A 12910-nucleotide genomic window follows, 5' to 3' on the forward strand; every position below is an offset into this window, starting at 1 on the left:
GTTATAGTGTAAGAGAAGTGGTTAATGAATGGATTTCTTTTGCTTTAAAGATAGGCGTAGTATTAAAATGAATGGCTGTTTTTCCTCTCGACTTTTAGCTTGTCCCGTGTGGGCGAACCTTCGCTGCCGACCTAACTGAAATGTAATTGGCTGCTCTCGTACGTGCTGAGCTTATTTCCGACGTAATTTCCGTTGTCACGGCAACCTCGCAACCACTCGTGTGTCAGCTAGGCTAAATGCCGTGAATAAGAGAGATACGGATGGCTCGAAAAATTATGTCGCACTCTACCACCAATTAAAGGTGGACAGACAAAGACAGCCCCCGGAAAAAGACTCGCTTGCCCCAGTGTGACGCCTGGCTTGATTTTTCACTTCCAATTTCCTAATGCTGAATCCTAATAAAAATAATGTGGTGAACTTCGATTTTAAAAGGAATTGCAATGATGATACAAGTATTCAACTACATGGCACATACCCTCAAACAGTAGATATTACCAAATTGTTATTCTAGATACTCATAGGTCTTGGAAGACGCATGTTAACTATTTCTGTAAAAAGTTAACATCTGGAACATTTTTATAATGTAGGCTATCAAAAATTGTAGATACAAATGTATTACCAAAAGTATACTTTGGAGTAATATACCCTCACTTGAGCTGTGGGATAGTTTGCTGGGGTTGTATGCCAAATGAATGTTTTCAACGGTTTTTTATTGCGCAAAAGAAAGCTCTAAGGATCATCTTTCGTATTCCGAATCGAAGTATTTTCATAACTCATAATATTATGATACTTTCTTCAATATATATCTATAAATCTATTTCTATTCTGTTTATTAAGCACAACAAAATATTCCATAAATGAACTGTAAATCAGAATCTGTGGTTTTCATTTGTATATAAATTAGAATATATGTTTTGTTGTATATAGGGTATAGCTTGACGTTGTCTGACAACTGTAAAATTCTATAGACAGTAAATAAAAATTGAAATTGAAATTTTCTCAACGATCTAAAACGGAGAGGGAGCAGTTTACGGATTCGAAAGTGGGAGATATGTACAATATATATATATTTTTTTTTTGCTAGGGGCTTTACGTCGCACCGACACAGATACGTCTTATGGCGACGATGGGATAGGAAAGGCCTAGGAGTTGGAAGGAAGCAGCCGTGGCCTTAATTAAGGTACAGCCCCAGCATTTGCCTGGTGTGAAAATGGGAAACCACGGAAAACCATTTTCAGGGCTGCCGATAGTGGGATTCGAACCTACTATCTCCCGGATGCAAGCTCACAGCCGCGCGCCTCTACGCGCACGGCCAATTCGCCCGGTGTACAATATTTTCGTGAGTATGTTTTCCTTGGAGGTATTTAACGCTCTTTAGTATAGAGAAATTATGTTTGTAATCCTTATCTCCTCTGGGTGCGGGAATATAATATGCTTTATCCACCCCACCGCTTAGCATACACCCTTAGCATTCCTTTAATAATTATTACCGAATAAATACAACTTTGTTATAATATTTAAGATATTGACTTAGGGTAAATGGTCCTGACAGGTGGAATTGTTGTGAAATAATCCATTGTGTTTCCAGGGAACGTGGATGTTAATCATGAATGATAAGTATCCGGACACCCGTATGTAATGCGTAATTGAACCCTAGATGTCGCGAGAGGCGAGTATAAAAGGAGCTAATACCAGAATGGATCGGTCTGGAGAGCTCAGTGACTTCGAACGTGAACTTGTCATTGAATGTCACCTGAGTAACGAATCCATCAGGGACATTTCAACTATTCTAAAGCTGCCCAAGTCGACTGTTGCTAATGTGATTGTGAATTGGAAAGGTGAAGGAACAACCGCAGCTAAAACCAAAACCATTGCCGAGAGTGGTGGTAAAAAAAATCGCAAGAAATCAGCGGAAAGGATCATTCGTGAGTTGCAGAGTGCCACCAGTAGTGCTGTCAGCACAACGGCTGCGCGTCGGGAGTTGAAAAGAATGGGGTACATTGGTCGGGCTGCTGCTTATAAGCCAAACATTTCTGTAGTCAGTGCTAAGCCACGCTTGAGGTGGTGTAAAGAGTGACTCGACTGGAAATTAGTGACTTCGAGTGATGAATTACGCTGTACCCTCCGGCAATCTGATGGAAGGGTTTGCGTTTGGCGAATGCCTGGAGAACATTACATGCTGTCATGTGTAGTGCCAACAGTGAAGTATGGTGGAAGGGGTATTATTCTTGGTCATTGAGCTTAAAAAACTCTAATGCGAAAGAATATGAACTCACTTTAAACAATTGTGTTTAAGTGCGGTCAGTATCAGTATTCGGTAGATAGTGGGTTCAAAGTCCCTTGTCGGCAGCCCTGAATATGGTTTTCCGTGGTTTCCCACTTTCACACCAGGAAAATGCTGGAACTCTACCTTAATTAAGGCCATGACAGCTTCCTTCCCACTCCTATTCCTTTCCTGTCCCATCGTCGTCATAAGACCTATGTCTGTTGGTGCGACGTTAAAACAATTGTTAAAAGAAAACCCATTGTGTACTGTGTCCAGTAGAGGAACAGTTCGGAGACGATGATTGTATCAGGATAACAACACCCTGCCATAAAGCTCCATCTGTGAGACAAATGTTTGTGGGCAGTAACATTCCTGAAATGAACTGACCTGCCCAGAGTGCACAATGGTACACTTTTGGGATGAGTTAGAACGTCGACTTCGCTCCAGACCCCAGCGGCCTTGTCTGATTTCGGCTCATGAGGAAGAATGGGCTGCCATTCCTCCACAGACATTCAGGCACCTTTTTGAAAGTATCCCTGGCAGAGTTAAAGGCGCCACGATGGCGAAGGGTGGACCTTACCACATATTAATGTCTAATAATAGGGAACGTACACGGGTAAATTCTAAGTTCGATTTCAGTTAAGTGTGTGGATACTTTAGTCAGGTAGTGTATTATTCTGTAAACGTGATAACATGACAGGTAGTTGTAGTTGATCAGTGACTAATCCTGGTCTCTTCTTGTGTTGCAGCTGGAGCGGCTCCTGTGGACGCCAACCAGCGACAGAGTGCACGCTCCGCCGCCGCCGCCAAAGGTGAGCTGAGCACTACCACAGCAAATCCTTTTTCCTCACTGGCAGTGTTTTCTAGCTAGATCTTTTCCCTTGCTCTTCTGGAATGCTGAAAGCCCCTACCCTCCTAAATTTTTGGTACTTCAATAGGTGATAAGAGCGATTAGTTCTAGTTTTTCTTAAATACAAATGATATTAGTTTAAGTAGAGCAACTACTGTTCGGAAAAATCTTGATGTTAGCTCTAAGTCTTGAAGAGTGTATGTTAGTGGCTATGCTGCTAGTTTGTAGACGGGTTCAATTCATATGCCATCAAACTCCAGAAACGTAACTGGTAGATGCTTACAAGTATTCAAAGATGTCTTTATTATGATTATTTTTTCTTTCTTTCAAAACTTCAGTCTTACCGTTCCTCCAGTGCAGGGTAGTCGGTAACAGCGTCAATGAGCGTTAGAATGTTGTTGATAATTCCGTATCTTGCGCCGATGTCGTTTCATCAGGTGCTGAAGTCAGCCAATCAGAAGCGGGCTTTGCGAGGCGGTGTTGCTAAACCTGCGCATGGCTTAAGAAGGGCTGGAGAGAATCAGTCGAGGAAATAAGCTTCTCCAGGGCAGGGATGTGAACATGGACTTCCGTGCTGACAGGATCTCCCCATAGCAAGTACGCTACGGTGCAATCGGCTGGAACCCACGGTGTGTTTGTGTTTGATGCTGAATTCTCGGCATGGTTCTCAAGTTAAGCTTACCCCCTGTGGGTGGGGACGCAGACGAAGAATACACCTACGGTATCTCCTGCCTGTCGTAAGAGGCGACCAAGGGATGATTGAATTAGAACCATGAAACTAGTTGTGATTAGTATCATCACGCGGGGAAAACCATGGGCTGCCTTTACTTGCGAGTAGTACCACTGTGTTAGGTACAGACTTTGTTTGTGATTATTAGCAGCAGACAGCGGTTCCCTGGGGGTTTCCAGTACCCATGAATACTACCACTGTATGCGGAACATCACGGGGTTAAGTTGCCTGTGATTTGCACCATGATGTGAAAAACACCACGGGTCTGGGCGTTGTCTGTGATTAGTACCACTATATGAGGAACATCACGGGATAGTACGAGTCCCTGTGTTCAGTACACCATGGGTTTGCGTTGCCTACGCCATTATGTGAGAAACACCGTATCCCCTGCGTTACCTGTGCGACGTACAATACTTGTGAGTAGTACCGTACTGTTCGGAACACCGTAAGTTTACGCTACTTTTGATTAGTACCGCAACTTGAGAAATAGGCCTACCATGGTTATACTTTACTGGCGATAAGTACCATTATGAGGGGCCGTTGACCTCGATTTTGGACCCCTTTAGACAGCAAGCATCATCGATTCAGGATTGTGCTTTGGAAGCAGTCCCTTCTTCAGTAATAATTTGCCAACGGTGGAGTTTGAACCCGCCATTTCTCTAGTTTAAGCTTTCAGGCACACGCTCCATATACCGCGTAGCTGACTCCATCGATGTCTTCAGCTTAGGTAACAAGCAAAACTTGCCGGCGAAAGATCTGACAGGTAGTCTTCAATAAATGCGAGATAGCTGAGACACAAACGTTTGTGACCTCTGTTCGGACTGGTAAAACGTTTGGAATGGGTTCACATAACTCTAGTGAATATGCTTCTGGTGTCATTTGAGCTGTACTAAAATCTCGGGTAGAAATATCTCTACCGAAAAACAAGAGTGGCTAACAAGTCTCGATGTTTTGTCCCAAGCTCACTTCCTCCTGCTCGTTCTGTGCTCTTTTTGGCAGAACTCGTAGATAACGGTGAATCTGTGAGAGCTATTGTCCTATCCTCCACGGTATTGACGTTCACCAGAGTGGTGATGGCGCTGCGGTTATGTGGAACATGTCGAGCTTTTGTCACAATGGCTGCTTGTATTGTGTTCCTTCTCCTTTTTGTGTGGTCTCGGAGTTATTTACATCTTTCTCAGCCATATCAGTATCGAGCTTTGGTTCTTCTACACCTCAGTGAACACATTTTGAGATTTCTAACATTTCTTAACGCTGGATATGATAGGCTGTACTTGGTTCAGAGGATTGTATATATAAGTAACTATGACATGAAAGAAGGATGGCTCTTTTACCATTAAAATTTAGTCAGTTGCTTAAATGCGTTAGGAAGGGCTCGTAAATAATTTTTTTTTTTAAACAGTTAAATAGACTTCAAGGATTTTTTTTTTTTTTTTTAGATTCTAATATGGAGTGCCAAATATCTTCGACTAATGAATGATCAACTCATGTTCATAAAAATAAATACTATCTCCGCAAAACCTTAACTGAAGTAGAAAATCGATTGGAAATAATAATAATAATAATAATAATAATAATAATAATAATAATAATAATAATAATGAATGAATGAATGAAGCCCCATCTAGCGGCGAGGATAGGAATTATGCCGGTTGCCGAAGCCTGTCGCACTCTTCTGGGATAATGATCAATGACTGACAGACCAAATGAAATGATATTGCAGTGTGTCGCTGGAATGAAAGATGGCAGGGAAAACCGGAGTACCCGGAGAAAAAAAAACATGTCCTGCCTCCGCTTTGTCCACTACATATCTCACATAGAGTGACCGGGAGTTGAACAACAGAACCCAGAGGTTATAGACTGTCGACTGAACCACGGAGGCATATAATAATAATAATAATAATAATAATAATAATAATAATAATAATAATAATAATAATAATAATAAAGTAGAGCCAGGATGTTGAGGCTGTAACAGTTTAAAATGAGAACATACAGTATTAAAGCAAAACAATTATATTCTACCCGGACAGCAGTTTTTTGTTATGAGATTTGCATGAACATAGGGTCCCGGCGTATTAGAACCCCTGAAAGTTATGTTATTCTCGCGACACTGCGGAAGAGCGGGTAGACGATGGTAAGTTACTTTGTATTCTAACCTATCATCCGTGTTATAATAATAATAATCACGACATTGCAAGGCAGTTGTCCCCCTGCGAGTGGGGGCGGTAGAACAACACCCACCGTATCCCCTGCCTGTCGTAAGAGGCGACTAAAAGGGGCCCCAAAGGCTCTGAACTTCGGAGCGTGGGTTGGCGGGCACGGGGTCCTCAGCTGAGTCCTGACATTGCTTCCACTTACATGTTCCAGGCTCTTCACTTTCATCTATCCTATCCTACCTGCCTTGGTTAACTCTTGTTCTTTTCCGACCCCGACGGTATTAGAGCACTCGAGGCAGAGGGAGTCTTTCATTTTCAAGCCCTTCGTCCCCCTTGTCTTTCTTTGGCCGATACCTTCATTTTTCGAAGTGTCGGATCCCTTCCTTTTTTCTCTCTGATTCGTGTTATATAGAGGATGTTTGCTTAGTCGTGCTTTCTCTTAAAACAGTAATCGCCACCACCACCACCCCAAGACAGTTGTTTTGCCGGAAGCTTTATACGTCTAAGAAACCATATCCCTTGGAGGTCACTCTAAAATTATAGACATTGAAAAACAAGAAAAGAAAACCATATCCCTTCGAGGTCACTCTAAAATTATAGACATTGAAAAACAAGAAAAGAAAACCATATCCCTTGGAGGTCACTCTAAAATTATAGAAATTGAAAAACAAGAAAAGAAAATGCTCCGGACAATGTACGGTTCCACGAGAGAAAATGGAATGTGGATTAAGAGAACAGCGGACCTCTATTCATTAACAGACAGGTTCACTGATGCCGTACGCAAGAGAAGCCTGAAACTCTATGGTCATAGAGTGGACAGCGACAGACTCACCAAAATATTATTTTTAAAGTAACCAACTCAAAGGAGGACACTAAGGAGAGAGTAAGGCCGACCTCCAAGAAATGAACCTCACGGTCAGCATCATACAAGATAATAGCACCAGGAGGCTTGCTCAAGGCTTAACGTCCTCATCCGAATCGCCATCAGGGAGATAGTGGGTTCGAACCCCACTATCGGCAGGCCTGAAGATGGATTTCCGTGGTTTCCCCTTTTCACACCAAGCACATTCTGGGCCTGTACCATAAGGCCACGGCCGCTTCCTTCCCACTCCTAGCCCTTTCCTATCCCATCGTCGCCATAAGACCTATCTGTGTCGGTGCGACGTAAAGCAAATTGTAAAAAAAAAAAAAAAAAAAAAAAAAAATGTAATTGACTCCAGGCTTTGGCCTGTAATTTTATGGATTAAACATTGTATACCACCACCTCTCCTCACCTCGCGGGGACCATTCTGAAGATGATAATTTTTTTCGCCGGACGAGACTCGAACCGGCCTACCATGGTGTCAGACCTTCTAGACGTGACGCTTTAACGATCATGACCACCAAGCGGGCTGTTCGCTGAGTAGTGGTGAAGATGGGTATTTTCATATTCTGTGCTGTAGGGCGTGGTCAGACTCTACTACCGTGGCTGGTTTGATAGATCTTCCGCAACCCGAACAACGCAAAGGTGGGACAAGTGTTGGAGATACATGCAGATCCCGCTGGTTGGGCGACTATGTTTAAGTTTTAATGAATTTTTTTAATGAATGTGTCACCAGAGATCTTCCACATGCCGACATCGTACGACATTGAGTGTCGAATGGATTTTTTTCGCCCTTTAAGAATCCGACTACCTCTGCCGAGTTTGAACCCGCTATCTTGGGATCCGGAGATCGAAACTCGACCACTGATCCACAGAGAGAGCTTACATTCCCATTTAGATGTATAGATAATATTGTTATTGGTTTTACGCCCCCAGTGGCTACTTTTACGGTCTTTGGAGACGCTGAGGTACCGGAATTTTTTCCCACTGGATTTTTTTTACTTAAAAATGGGTTTGCCTGACGTAATTGTAACAAGTCATTTTCTGTTTTGGAGTGGTTTAATGAAGGGCATATACATTTCAAGTGTTCTGTTACGTTTCCATTTGATGCGTTAGAGACCTTTTCGGCTTAATTATATAATTTTTGTTTCATTTTAAATTTCGTTTTCTCCATTTAATTTATTCAGAGGGGATTATTACCCTTGGTCTACTCTTGTTTTCTTCTGACACCGTTCGTGTTAGGTTTGCCAGGACTACTGTGTCCTTCATTTTCAGGCCCTTTCGTGACCCTTCCTTAATTTTGCCGACATCCTCATTCTTCAAAGGATGGGACCGCTTCCCTTCCCCCCTTTAGATTCGTGTTAATTGAGGATGTTTGCCCAGTTGTACATCTTAAAACAATAATCACCACCATCACTGTGCAGACAGAATACCAAATAGCCTTTTGGTAACTTGTGTGATATTTAAATTCGTTGGCAGTTATTCTGCCGCCTTCACCTTCTTTATCCGGTTGTGTTCAAGCTTTCACTCCGTGTTGAAATGAAATGTCGTATGGCTTTCAGTGCCGGGATATCCCAGGACGGGTTCGGCTCGCCAAGTGCAGGTCTTTCTATTTGACCCCCGTAGGCGACCTGCGCGTCGTGATGAGGATGAAATGATGATGAAGACAACACATACACCCAGCCCCCGGGCCAGTGGAATCAACCAATTAAGGTTAAAATCCCCGACCCGGCCGGGAATCGAACCCGGGACCCTCTGAACCGAAGGCCAGTACGCTGACCGTTCAGCCAACGTCACTCCGTGTTAATTTAGTACGTGAGGACATTTCAGCAGTTTCGTAATCTAAGAAATTGCTACCCAAATCACGACAAGTTACATTTATGTCGATAGGTTTCGTCACGACATCCAACATAGACCCTGGAGGGCAAGCAGTGTTCTCCGAACTGGAGACCCCATGTAACTCAGCGCAAACAAATGGCAATGTGCTGAAAGGCCTCTATACAGACACTTCGTAATTCGGAGTTTTGGCTGTTTCCCAATAACCTCATCTTTCTCGGTGCAGTTTGAGGAGCCAATTAGTCTTCAGGTGGATGACCTAACACGTTACCCCCGCGATGTAGAGGTAATATCTCTGCCTCTTACTTTCAGACCACCACGAGTTTAATTCCTAGTTTGTTGAAATGTTTTAATCCTCATCTGAAGTTTGGAAAGGATAATTGCAACTAGAAAGCATCCTCTTTGAGCTCTATTCGGTAGGGAAACGGGAAGTGGGCCGATCATTCGAAGATGAAGGTATCAACGAAAGAAAGGGAGAAGTAACAGAAGGCATAAAAATCAGAAAGGGGAAATGATAAGTGGAATCGTTCTCTCCTGTCAACCCTGTGCTAAGTTATAGAAGACGGGCAGTAGAGCCAGGACCTTATAATTTCAAGGAGCCTTGATAAATCTTGAGATTATGTGAACACTAGAATTCCTGCGCTGAGTGGCTGAGACGATTGAGGCGCTGGCCTTGCAACTCCAACTTGGCAGGTTCGATCCTGGCTCAGTCCGGTTGGTATTTGAAGGTGCTCAAATACGTCAGCCTCGTGTCGGTGGATTTACTGGCACGTAAAAGAACTCCTGCGGGACTAAATTTCGGCACCTCGGTGTCTCCGAAAACTGTAAAAGTAGTTATTGGGTCGTAAGACCAATAACATTATTTGTTATAAAACCAGAATTAACAGCATAACTTTTCTCTTCATCTTGATTCTTTCGATTCGTTTACTCTTCTTCTTAGGAGGTACGAGTGCGCAGACCTTCCAAAACCTATCGTTGGCCTGCATAAAATTATGGTTTCCTTCCGTGAAAACTGGCGCGAAGATCGCCACACTGCATCTGTCCTTTCTGTAGTCTTCAGCTCGTTGGGGATTCGTATAGCCTGCCACTTCGACTTCCAAGACGTTAGGATGGCGTAGCTGAAGTCAGATATCTCTAGCAGGAACGTCTAGAGGTCCCCCCTACATGCAGTTGCTATCATGGTGCCATCTTGGAGGCCGCCATGTTTTAAATGTACCTCAGCAGGCGGAGCGCTGTGTAAGCGAGTGCGGAACACAGCGGAAAAATGAGACATTTTCATACAGATGTTATTCGTTAGGTATAACAGTTGGAGATTGAGAAAATATCGGATGAAAGCGTAACTACTCTATTTGATGCGTATAAGTTTACGTTAAGCAGACGTTTCCTGCAGAATCGCAATGTACTGTAACATAAAATAGAAGAAACAAAATACGTAACAAATTGTTTTTCCTTGAAGCGATATATTGTTGAAAATGATTTTACCAATAATTAGTTGGGCCAGACCGATTGTAGTGAAACTTCGTAGGATGATCAATGAGGACATTAAAGTTATCTGTAACAGTCATTTTCCCGTAAAGTAATATATACGTTGTTAAAGAATAGTAAATTGTTGCTGCAGTTTTGAACGGAACGTGGTGTATCAAAGACATCGATTGCAATGAAACATCAAAACATCGCTGCACGCCTGCTGGGGTTACATCAGCGCATTCGGAATTCAATGCGATGGCGGGTTGAATCAATGCCAACGGAGGGCATTTTGGTAATTTCATGTCCGGCTCCATGGCTAAGTGGTTACGGTGCTGGCCTTTGGTGACAGGGGTCCCGGGTTCGATTCCCGGCAGGGTCGGTAATTTTAACCATAATTAGCTAATTTACCTGGCACGGGGACTAGGTGTATGTGCCGTCTTCATCATCGTTTCATCCTCATCACGACACTGGTACGTTCTGTTCCTGTCTGTTTCCTATGTAGAGTTGCAGAAAATTAGTTTCAACATGGAAATAAAGCGTTTCCGGACTTATGTCCATATAACATATTTTCTTCTACGTGTGAGGAATGTGCACTGAAAGTTTGGTCATACCTTATCGTTACACTCACCGGGCGAGTTGGCCGTGCGGTTGGAGGCGCACAGCTGTCAGCTTGCATCCGGGAGATGTGGGTTCGAACCCCACGGTGGGCAGCCCTGAAAATGGTTTTCCGTGCTTTCCCATTTTCACACCAGGCAAATGCTGGCTGGGGCTGTACCTTAATTAAGATCCGACTTGATGGCTGAATGGACAGCGTGCTGGCCTTCGGTTCAGAGGGTCCCGGATTCGATTCGTGGCCGGGTCGGGGATTTTAACCTTCATTGGTTAATTCCAATGGCTCTCGGGGGCGGGTGTTTGTACTGTCCCCAACACCCCTGCAACTCACACACCCCACATAACACTACCCTCCACCACAATAACACGCAGTTACCTACACATGGCAGATGCCGCCCACCCTCATCGGAGGGTCTGCCTCACAAGGGCTGCACCCGGCTAGAATTTGCCTCAAGAAATTATTATTACCTTAATTAAGGCCACTGCCGCTTCCTTCCCATTCCTTCCCATTCCCAGGCATTTCCCATCCCATCGTCGCCGTAAGACCTATCTGTGTCTGTGCGACGTAAAGCAAAATGTATTGTTACACTCTGTAGCACATTCTACGTCACCATCAGTTAACAGCTTCGAGCTGCCCAGTAGAGATCAGAAACGGAGCGACAACGAGTCCGGTGTTTCGGGTTGTCTACACGTGAAGAGTGCAGGAGCAACCCTGTCTACCTCTGAAATGTTTATTAATGTATCTTGTGGAGTGAATTTGGGTGTATTCGCTGTCAGAAGACAAGAAAACTTGCGGAGGACAAAGATTTTCCCTTTTTCTGCTTGTTACAAACGGACTCTGGCGGACAACCTATGCAGACGGGATCTTCTATTGCAAGTTAGGCACTCGCCTTGCTAAACGTGAACAGTAGAATGAGAGAATGAACAATGAGGTTGCGGAATTATAATGTTTATATTTTTATGCGTACACACTACGCGCCATTTCTTACTGTCAAATAGCAGGAAACTAAATTGACACGAGCGTTTATTTTTAATAAATACGTATTGTCAGATAATAAGAATATCCATACGAAAAATGTAAAACATGTATTTTATACCGACTGTTAGAGAAATGAACACTTGATTGCGATGATTGCCGAAATAAAAGTTCTCGCTCATGTGAGACTCTGTTTAGAAATAGAAAACAAAATCGTCTGCTTTTGATTACTGGTCACTGCCGAAATAAATGTTCCTACTGTAAGGAATTATATTCCAAAGATATGTCACTTTCAGCAGAAAATAGAAAGTATGGCCTCTCTCCAGGCTACCATACAGTGTTCTAGCAGTATTACGAGCAGGCTTTGGATGAGGCAGAAAAGTCCCACACGTGACGGTCCAAGCGTACTCTTCTGAAAAAGGCTTTGCTTTACATCTGCTCACGCATCAGGAGGGTCTTAGACTGGTGACGTAGTATGATATTAAAATGGATACTCGCTTCTTGCCAAAGACGTGTTTAGCTGGCTTTATAAAATCGTATGAAACATTTCCATGCCTGTGAAGATAAAGTTAGAATAGAAGTGTGAACAAATGAATTTTAAAAAAAGCATATTTACGCAGAGGCTGGTTTGAAGTTCATAAAGAATAAGATTCAAAATTAGCGTAATCATATTTTTAAAAGAAATGAGGAGAGTCGTCAATGCCTGTCGAAGAATGGAAGTGGGAATGAATACGAACCACCGCTGTGGTTTTACAAATTACTGATGTTCGCAAGGGGCAAAGAAATGCTTTATGACAATATAGTACATATCAGAAGAAATTAATGAACATTTTACAACATTGTTAAATTCAGGAGCCGGGCTGAGTGGCTAAGACGGTTGAGGAGCTGGCCCTTTGACTCCAACTTGGCAGGTTTGATTCTGGCTCAGTCCGTTGATATTTGAAGGTGTTCAAAAACGTCAGCCTCGTGTCGGTAGATTTACTGGCACGGGCAAAATTCCGATGTTTCCGAAAATCGTCAAAAAAGTGGTTAGTGGGACGTAAAAGTAATCATATAATTATTATTATTATCATTATTGTTGTTGTTGTTGTTAAATTCGGGATATTTACGGAGGTTTAACACTTTTGGTTTAATGTTCGCAGTCAATTGATA

The 12910-nt window shown here is 43.0% G+C and overlaps 1 protein-coding gene across 20 annotated transcripts in view; it reads left to right on the forward strand.

Moving 5' to 3' along the window:
* LOC136885088 (ensconsin) overlaps window positions 1-12910 on the forward strand; it is a 762268-nt gene that overhangs the window by 563922 nt on the left and 185436 nt on the right. For all 20 annotated transcript variants that reach the window (XM_068230157.1, XM_068230159.1, XM_068230158.1 and 17 more), the window contains one exon: window positions 3016-3078. In XM_068230157.1, coding sequence (XP_068086258.1) covers window positions 3016-3078 — 63 coding nt within the window. The remainder of the gene's footprint in view (window positions 1-3015; window positions 3079-12910) is intronic.

This window comes from Anabrus simplex, chromosome 13 (assembly GCF_040414725.1).
Source record: "Anabrus simplex isolate iqAnaSimp1 chromosome 13, ASM4041472v1, whole genome shotgun sequence".
NCBI lineage: Eukaryota > Metazoa > Arthropoda > Insecta > Orthoptera > Tettigoniidae > Anabrus > Anabrus simplex.